Below are 9,911 nucleotides of genomic sequence, written 5' to 3' on the forward strand. Positions count from 1 at the left end.
AAGGTGAGCTGGGTGCATCCTGTATTCAGTTTTGTCTCTTTTCACATCAAATGTGCAGCGTGCCTGCAGCTATTAGACGGCATCTGCACTTCTGGTGAGGTGCCTGGGGCAGGTGCAGGGCTGTCAGGGATCAGCCGTCCCAGCACCGGCATTCCAGGGCCTGTGGAGGACATCCAGGGTCACGTTCGAGGCTCCTTCCTTTTACACTGTCTGTTTGATTCCTGGCTCCTCTTGTACCCTTACAAACCACTGTAACTCCTTTCTGTAAGAGTATGGAGCAAAACCAAACAATCCTGGTCTGAGCAAAAAACTCCTGTTCCTGCCATTTAACTTCATGGAGAACTTAGGCTGGGGTACAGGCAGGAAGAAGGGCAAGAGGCATCGTGCACCAGCCTCTCCTACGGTCCTGGCTTCTTGCACTCACAGGGCCCGTGCACTCATCGCTTGCCACCATGCTTGCCCCTCGCAATTTGAGACCTGGGCACTCTCTGCAGTGTAGACCCAGAGGCAGTCAGTGGAGAAGACTGCTCAGTGCTGTCGGGTATTAACCACGGTGTTTATTTTCTGTAATGCTCTGATATCCTGGGGGCCTGTGGGCTGGGAAGAGACCCCTCCGCAAGCTGGCTAGCTCCCCGGGAAGGCAGGGGACACCTGTGAGCGCGCCACTCACGTGCAAACCAGCCAAGCCAGAGCCCTCCCCGGCCAGTGTCTCCTCTGCCGCAAGTCACCCCAGGGCCAGGGAGTGGACAAGTGGAAGCCACGCCTAGAGCCCGGAGCCTGCTGAAATGACCAAGCTGTCCGACCCCAGGCCTGCCCAGACGTGCTCACCCTACCTGGCCCACTCCGTCCTCCAGGAGCCACGAGACGGGTTCGGCCATGCTTCCTCCTCACCCTCGGCCTGCTGACAGACCCTGGCGCTCCTCGTGGGCCCCATGCAGCGTGGTGCACCCCTCCTCTCGGGAGCTTTGAGTCAAGAACTCTTCTTTCAAGGCAGCAGTTTCCAAGTCTGTCATCTCATCATACCTGGTCAGGACACAACCCGTGTACATTCTAACACAGGTCAATCCTCCCTCTGGACATTTCTTCTCTGGTCATAAGAGGCTGTGTAAGCAACCCACACTCCTAATGGAAACAGCCCACACACAGGCTACGTGCACCCTTCCAGGGCAGGATCCCACAAGCACCACTCAAACAGCAACATGCCTGGAGCATCCACAAGGCGGCCCGTGATGCCGTCCCTTCAGGGGGGGCCACTGTCCCAGCAAAGACGGAGCTTCTTGGTGCCATATCCCTGCTGGGGCACCACACCTGGTCCCAGATGCCGACAGGGAAAGTGGCATTTGGGGCTTGCCACTGTTGCAGAGGCAAGGCAATGCTTTCCTTCCTGAAACAGTTTACAAGAAGGGAAACAGGTTTCCTTGCTTTAGCTTAATAGTGTACCTTTCTCCAATCATCTGAACTTTATCATTTTCAGTGTTTCAAGGTTAATGATAGTTGGGAAATGGAGATGCCCCAAGCCCAGGACAACGTTTCTGTGTCAGAATTAAATGATTGATTTATTTTCTAACGAGGCTCATCTAACATGTGCTTTCTCTAGGAGACGTATCATGGCCTCTTGCACTTGGGCACCATGAGTGAAATCTCTGTCAGAAGGCACTGACGTGGCGCTAACCCAATCAGAGAGGGTGGCTGTTCACAGCCCGAGATGAACAACGCAGACAGAGCAGTGGCTTGTGTGACCACAGGCCACGTGTGCATCCCACTGGTCTGTGCGTGTCCGAGAACCACCATGAAAGTGCCACAAGTATGGACCTGGGGGCCGTGGACAAACTCTAGTGAGCAAGCAAACACGCAAGCCTGGAACCCCAAATATGGAGGGCAGACCGTACACCATCGACCTAAGAGATTTCACACCCTTTCCACAGCCTCGCCCCATCTCTCACTGCAGCATAGCAATAGGTCTGAAGGGCTCAGAGATGACACCGCACAGCTCAGCCTGCACCTGCACAAGGGCATCCTGGGGGGCACCAGCAGCGCAGGTCTCCGTGTGTTCATGGGAGTGGGTCAGCACCCGCGATCCTTTCTCTCTGCCTCTGGTTCCTGCTCTGCCCCTGGAGCCCCCATGCGTCCCGGGGTGTGCTCCTCGGGAAGGGCCCCGCCGTCCAGGGGCCCATCACTCCCTGTCTCCCACAGGCAGTCCTTGGGCGGGAGGTCATCGTCCACGCGGGGCCTGGCCTTCCCCTTCCTCCTCAGCTCAGCCGTGTGCTCCAGCCACACTGGGCCCACGCTCCCACGCCCTTTCTCTCTTCTCCTCTTGTACTCCAGGATCTGCTTGTTGAGAGCCTCGTGGTCGATCCCACACAGACTCGAGGGTGCGGCAGGGCCCAGGGTATCACGTAGCGACGTCGTGTCCAGGGCCTCGGGGGCGCTGGAGGGGAGAAGAAATCCACACCATGCACAACACTTCCTACAGCCATTTGCTTATGCGCTGTCCTAACACCTCTCTAAGGGAAACTGTGGAAACTGGACAGAAGTGGGGTTTGGCCTGGCGTTCTCCAGTCCAGAACCTCTTGGCCAGCACTCTTGGAGCCCGTGTGTGGCTCAGGCCAGCATACTTCTGGTGCAGCCATTGTGTACTGACATTAAATGCGTTTTCATCTTTTCCCCACTTAAACAAGGCTAGTACACTAGGATAGGTAAACAGAATTATTGGGGGGACGGGGGAGGGCTCTTAGATCTGTCACTCAGGTTACTTGATGAACCAAAAGAGGAGACTCTATTCTGAGAGCAAAACCAGAGCAATCTTTTCAAAACCCAAATCGGGCCACATCATGCCTCTAACCCTAACTCTCTGATCTGGAAGGGCTCCCCACCCGCCTCTCCCCACGTCCACTCATTGCTGATCCGGAACCCGGGGACTCACTGCCGCCTGGGGCCTCCGCTCTAACTCAGGGGTCTGAGTGCTGCAACCCATCCCCTGGCAGGCTGGCTGGGGGTCCCCACCCCGAGGCCCTGACAGTACCCATATGATGCTGACACAGTTGATCTATGGAACACAGACCAGACACGTGGTGCAGCTGCTCCCTCACCTGGAATGGGGCCACCCCCACCTCCGAATCCTCACGTCACCTTCTCAGAGGCCTATCCTGATGTTTACTGTTCACAGATGTTCCCTAAGTACGAGAACAGGGCCTGCCAGGCAGCAGTGTGCCAAGGGAGTGGAGAGAATGAACCGCTACTGCCAGCACTCAGAGCCCAGGCCCCAGCACTTCCGTGTGGACCCCCAAGGCCCTCCTGACAGCCTCACCCAGGTGCTGGGTGCTTCACCAGTCGCACGCCGACACCGGGTGGGGGCCCAGGGCAAGAGCCAAGTGCACAAAGCAGGGCCTGCTGCCCCTCGACACCTGGCTGGGGACAGGCAGGACTGTGCAGCTGCTGTGGAAACCAGCAAGTCCACACTTGGGTGTCTGCCCGAATCAAAAACATATGCCCACACGTATCACCTGAAATCATTTTGCACGAAGTCTTTTTCATCCGTGGGTCCAAAATCAGCAATTGCCAGTAGCCGATCAATCTGAAAAGGAACAGACAGAGACTGATTCTCGAGCCACAGCACGGCCTGCATCGGAGCCGGGCGCCAGCTGAGTGCGAGCATCCGCTGCCCGGTGCCAGCGCCACCACGGGCCTCAAGCCCACCTGCTGTCCTTCCTTCCGGGGCCGCTGCCCACACCCGCTACCTCAATCACACTTTCTCTGATAATGAACTGAGGCTTTTTGAAAACTACACTTAAAACTTGTGAATGTCAGTCAAATTTACAAAGAAACCAGTTAAATATTAGTTGAATTACTAACGCTTACTGGTTTCTAATGAAGTTTCATAAAATGCTTCAATTTTGCTGCAGAATTTGCAGGGAAACCCCCCAGTGCGGTAACGTGAGCGTCCCAAGTCTAGCGTGTGGCTCCAGTCCTGCAGGGGCTGAGGGGCTTACGCTGGGGACAGACCCTGCTCCTAAGCAGGGCCCGTCGAGGGCCTCTCCACCTTCACGCATCCGTTCTGACTACCGCCAGGTCGTCCTACTGGGGCTGTGCACTAAGACCCAACCTCCTGCTTCAGTGCAAGCCCAGGCGAGCCTGGTCCATAACCGGGCCCTGTCATACGCAGGAACTAAAGCATCACCACCAACCGGTGACACACCAATCAAACCACAAAGGTGAAAAGAAGCAGAACTGGAGACAAATCAGTCCACAGAAAATACCAGAAACAGGACTGACGATGCTATGAAACAAGGACCAAGTGGCCCCCTCCAAAGTTAAAAGTGGGAGAAAATATTCACAATGAAGATTTCTGCCAACTGACTTGTACCAGATATACAATGAACCTACACAACTCAATAATAAGCAAACCTTATTAAAAATGGGCAAGAGACTTTAACTGATCCACAAAAGGAGGAATGACCAGCAGGCACATAAAAAGATGCTCAATATAATTAGTCATCAACAAAACGTAAGTTTAGGGGGCTTCCCTGGTGGCACAGTGGTGAAGAATCCGCCTTCCAATGCAGGGGATGCGGGTTCCATCCCTGGTCAGGGAACTAAGATCCCACATGCCACGGGGCAACTAAACCCACACGCTGCAACTAGAGAGAAGCCCACAACGAAGAGCCGGCATGCTGCAAGAGACCCAGCGCAGCCCAAATAATTTAAAAAAAAGAAAAGAAAATGCAAGCTTAAGCCATCAGGATGGCAACACCAGGGACTGGCAAGGACGTGGAGGACCAGGGACCCTGACGCTGCGGTGCGAGTGCCGACAGCACGGCCATGGTTAAAGCAGCCTGGCAGCTTTCTGACAGTTAAACATACGCCTGCTGCTCCTAGGAACTGACCTAAATGAAACAAAACATACATCCGCAAACGTTCACAGTGCTTTGCTCTGTATAGCCAAGGAGTGGGGAAAAAGCAAACGTCTATCAAAAAGTGAATGGGTAAGTAAACTGCAGTACAGCTGTACAATGGATGCTGCTTACCAATAAAAAAGGAACTACTTACACATGAAACAACATGGATGAATCTCAAAAACACTGTGCTGAGCAAAACCAGATGCAAAAGACAACATCCCGATTCTATTCATGTGAAATTACAGAAATCTCACCGGGCAAAACTAACCTACAGTGACTGAAATCAGACGGGTGGTAGGGGAGAGCTGACCGGGGTGAGCTGGGGTGGCGATGACACAAAGGTATGCGTTTGTCAAAGGAGGCACAACTCAACATAAATTAAGCCTCGGTAAAGCTTATTCTATTAACAAAGAACCAAATCCAAACACAACCTCAAATTCTAACACTTTAAACACAGGCCACCGGGCTAACTTCTTGTGTGGAAGGGGAGCTCTGAGCTCAGATGGTGCGGGCCAGACCATGCGCAGTGGGGCAGTGGGTGCCCCTGCGCGGTGGGCACCGGCTGCCCGACACCTGCTCTCAGAAGCCTGACCGTCAGTGGGGAGACGAGTGTGCATGTACCACAACACTGGTGTCAGAGTTTATGTATTTCCCTTAAAAATTCAGATTTAAAAAGTTTTTTCCTCTATAGTTACAGTAAAAATCAACATTTTAAAAACCTCTTGACTGAAGTGCAACATCTAGGGGAAAGGTACACAAACCATCAAGTGTAGCTCAGTAACATCCCACAAATTGAACACACGTGTGGGCACGGCCGCGACACTTAGAAGGTGAAGCCCAGAAGCCTCCTCAGGCCCCTCTTGCTCACTCCCCTCCCCATGACAGCCATTTACTTTTACTTCCAACACCAAAGATTAGCCAGGCTCTTCCTGAACGTTTTATGAACAGAAGCTCTCAGCGCGTGGCCCTTCCTTGGCTCCACGGCCGGTGGGAGGTGGGTCAGGGGACTGTTCCAGAGCACGTCCGTCCATTCTGCTAACTGCACTCGCCAGAGACCCTGTGCCAACATTACCGGCCGAGTCCGTGGGTACTTTTATTTTATTTACTTATTTTTTTTGCGGTACGCAGGCCTCTCACTGTTGCGGCCTCCCCCGTTGCAGAGCACAGGCTCCGGACGTGCAGGCTCAGCGGCCATGGCTCACGGGCCCAGCCACTCCGCGGAATGTGGGATCTTCCCGGACCGGGGCACAAACCCGCGTCACCTGCATCGGCGGGGGGGGGGGGGGCGGCGGCGGCGGGGCTCGAGGGTCACAGACTCAGCTTCCCTGGGGACGGCCAGTCTCCAGCGAGGAGCTGTGAGCCGCCCTCCCACCAGGCCCCACCCCTCGGCGCTCGCACCCTCACTCCTGTAAGGAAAGCCCTCATGGAGGGGTGCGCGCTGGAATCCGGTTTTCGTTCGTGCTCTCCTGATGAGCACCTCCGCGTGTGTTTATTGACAGTGCCATCAATATTGCTGAATTACTCAGGGTGCAGTTTGGACAGAGCTTATTACTAGTCCTCTTTCAAATGTCCAGACCAGTGACCTGAAGATTATCCTGAGGATGCAAGGCAAGCTGATGAAACTGGTAACCTGGTAGCAGTTGCAACTACCTGTGATTTTTGGTGCAACCAATATAAGACAGAAATAAACGGACTGATAGAAGACTCAAAGTTTTGTCCAGGACTCCCAATTTTAAACTTCTGTCTCTAGCCAAGTGCTTTATCTACGGCTGACTTTAAACCTATTAAAAACATACACAGTGTTTGAAAAACACTGCCCTGACTTACGCCGGGGGAAGCAATGACCATGCCCTCAAATGATCACCTACCCAAATCAGAAACCCCTCTAGGTCCAGCCTTCACTTCTAACTACAGTGAGGCAGAAACTGCAGGACTCTGAGGCACCAGCCAAGGCCTGACCGACCCTTGGCCCCCAGGTCAACAACTGAGCTCTGGGCACATGCAGGACCCACCATCACCGCGTGGCACGTGTCCGACCCTTGGCCACTTCCCCGGAGCACACGGGGCAGGACAGACGCTAGAGGTCTCCAATGCAAACACCCATCAGCACGGCGTCGGAATAAGGCCCTCCCAGAAACGCTTAAGCTCGCATGCACCTCCCTCCCTCCAGTGACTTTTTCTGGAAAGGAACCCACACAGCCAGGTAGGACCTTGCAGCTCTGAATTCTTCCTCCACAGAGAGAGGGACGAGCCAGCTGAGGGCTCATCCTCTGAGACAGGTGGGTCCTCCCACCAGCCCCACCCGACGTGCCCGGGGATGCCTGCTGAGTATCTGAACAGCACACCCATTACCTAAACTCTACTTGAGCTGTAAGCGGCACTGCAACTTCACTCCTGTTCCCCTTTCTAGCTAGGAAATCACACATCTATCAAAGTTATCCACATAATGTTTTCAGTATGGCTTGTATCATGAATAACAAAAGACAACAATGTACAATTAGATTTTTTTCCCCTCTGTGAATCTAAATACTACCTAGTCCTACAGTGAGTGACAGCCACCTAATCATAATCCCGTAAATGCTACTGTTTTTTTCAGTAAACTTTTTAAAGGTATAACATACCTTAATAACCACGAAGTAACCACCACCCAGATTAAAACATATGTATGTTTTAACAGGTTTTTAACCTTTATAATTAACCTATACCTAAAACAAGAAAAATAATTATGAAACAGTTACAGGACAGGACATAAGTGTGTCAGCCTTAACAGTGTAAAGTAACCATAGACAAACTGAAATCTAGGGAAGTGAGAGAAGGAGGTAAGCACAGGAGGGCAGCTCTGACTGCTTCAAGTTTGTAAACAGAGAGAGCGATCTGCTTTACTAGTTAGGGCTATACTGACAAGCGTTAAAACATTAAAGCAATACAAAGTGGTTACCTCTGGGGAACAGGGCTGAGAACAAGGGCACAGGTGCCTTACTTTTCATCTGTACCCTTCTATTACCTTTTAAAACTGTATACGTTATCTTTTGAATATTTAAAAATTAAATTTAAAATCTTACCCATATAAAAGTTTACATCATAAAAAGGTAATTATGTAAAAGCCTTACCTCCACTACAGCTGCATTTTTTTTGTCCTGAACAAACACTATTGGCGGCATGTTCCTCAGGGTCTGCTGGGACATCAAAAGGTGCCTGGAGAGAGAAAGAGATTTGTGCAGTCACAGGTGACACTTGGTGGAGGGGTGACAGTGCCAGAAACAGAAAATGTCATCTCACAAAGAGGTGAGGCATGATTTTTTAAAATTAATTAATTAATACATTTATTTTATTTATTTGGCTGCATTGGGTCTTCATTGCTGGGCGTGGGCTTTCTCTAGTTGCAGCGAGTGGGGGGCCACTCTTCGTTGCGGAGCATGGGCTCTAGGCACGTGGGCTTCTGTAGTTGCAGCACGTAGGCTTCAGTAGTTGTGGCTCGCAGGCTCTAGAATGCACGCTCTGTAGTTGTGGTGCATGGGCTTAGCTGCTCCATAGCATGTGGGATCTTCCCGGACCAGGGCTCGAACCCGTGTCCCCTGAATTGGCAGGCAGATTCTCAACCACTGGGCCACCAGGGAAGCCCTGAGGCATGAGTTTTGCTTATCACATTCTTCAAAGATGAAAAGTCTTCCTTAGCCAACTGCCACATTTCAACAGGGATACAAAAATGCATGATCACGATTGTTTTTAATTCTCTAAATGCAACTTTTGAGATCCTTATAAATAGTCTGACGTGAACTTGGGACATTCCTGGGCATCACTGTGGCCTTGGGCTCCGTGGTTTGGGCACCAACAACCTGCCAGCGCTTTGTCCCTCCATCCCACCGACACTCATCGGCAACAGCGCCACAGAAGTGTGGCTGCCGGCCATGCTCCCCGGACGTCAGACACAGAAACGATCTTCGTATTAACCAGTCATGCAATACATGCGGATCCAGGGGCGACAAGTATCCAGTGAAAACACTGCTGTGACACACAGCATATCTGCTCAGTGACGCAGTTATGGGAAAACCTTTACACAAAACCGTGGTGATCAAAAGAGTTGAGAAAAGGGACATTCTGTTCAGCTGAATTTTCTGTTACCTAAAAACTACTCAGAAAACAGCAGGAACTCCAGTCCCGAGGGCTGCTCTGCCAGGTCTCTGCATCTTTAAGACTGAGGAAGAAATTAAGTAGCTTCCTTACTCTCATCCAGCTCAGCGGTTCCCAAAATCCTTGGTCTCAGGACCCCCTTTATACTCTTAAAAATTATTGAGGACGCCAAAGACCTTTTGTTTATGTGGGTTACATCTACCAATATATACCAGACTAGAAATTAAAGCTGAAAAGTATGTATTTATTAATTCATTTAAAATAACTTTTTTTTTTTTTTTTGCAGTACACGGGCCTCTCACCATTGTGGCCTCTCCCGCTGCGGAGCACAGGCTCCGGTATGCGCAGGCCCAGCGGCCATGGCTCACGGGCCCAGCTGTTCTGCAGCATGTGGGATCTTCCCAGACCGGGGCATGAACCCGTGGCCCCTGCATCAGCAGGCAGACTCTCAACCACTGTGCCACCAGGGAAGCCCACTACTATATTTTAAAAGAAAATAATGAGAAGAGTGGCATTGCTTATGTAGTTGCAAATTCCTTTAATACCTAGCATAATGGAACAGCTGGATTCTTATCTCTGTATCTGTATTCAATCTGTTCTGGTATTCTGTTTAAAATAGAAGAAACTCTGGCCTCACACAGATCTGTAACTGAAAAGGAAAGAGTATATGAACAGCCTTTCAGAAAAGTGTAGATCTTCTTTGATGCTACACAAGAACTCAACAGAGTAGTTTATTACAGACTGCAATGTGGACTCTGAAAGCAGATCCATGAGCAGATTCTCTGTACATGAAAGTCCACTGGCGCTCTTGCCCTTTGAATCGATCTCTCCCTGTGTGTGATTTTGTAACCTCGTGCCTTGGTCTTTTAGAAAATACTGGTTCAG

At 51.3% G+C, this 9,911-nt stretch overlaps 1 protein-coding gene across 1 annotated transcript in view; it reads right to left on the reverse strand.

Moving 5' to 3' along the window:
• Positions 1 to 2,064: 2,064 nt before the first annotated feature.
• RBFA (ribosome binding factor A) overlaps positions 2,065 to 9,911 on the reverse strand; it is a 13,997-nt gene continuing 6,150 nt past the window's right edge. Inside the window, exons 5-7 of the mRNA XM_007449965.1 lie at positions 8,006 to 8,090; positions 3,504 to 3,574; positions 2,065 to 2,428 (exon numbers count right to left, since the gene is read on the reverse strand). Of these exons, the coding sequence (XP_007450027.1) occupies positions 2,065 to 2,428; positions 3,504 to 3,574; positions 8,006 to 8,090 (520 nt within the window). The remainder of the gene's footprint in view (positions 2,429 to 3,503; positions 3,575 to 8,005; positions 8,091 to 9,911) is intronic.

This window comes from Lipotes vexillifer, unplaced genomic scaffold (assembly GCF_000442215.2).
Source record: "Lipotes vexillifer unplaced genomic scaffold, Lipotes_vexillifer_v1.1 scaffold1012, whole genome shotgun sequence".
NCBI lineage: Eukaryota > Metazoa > Chordata > Mammalia > Artiodactyla > Lipotidae > Lipotes > Lipotes vexillifer.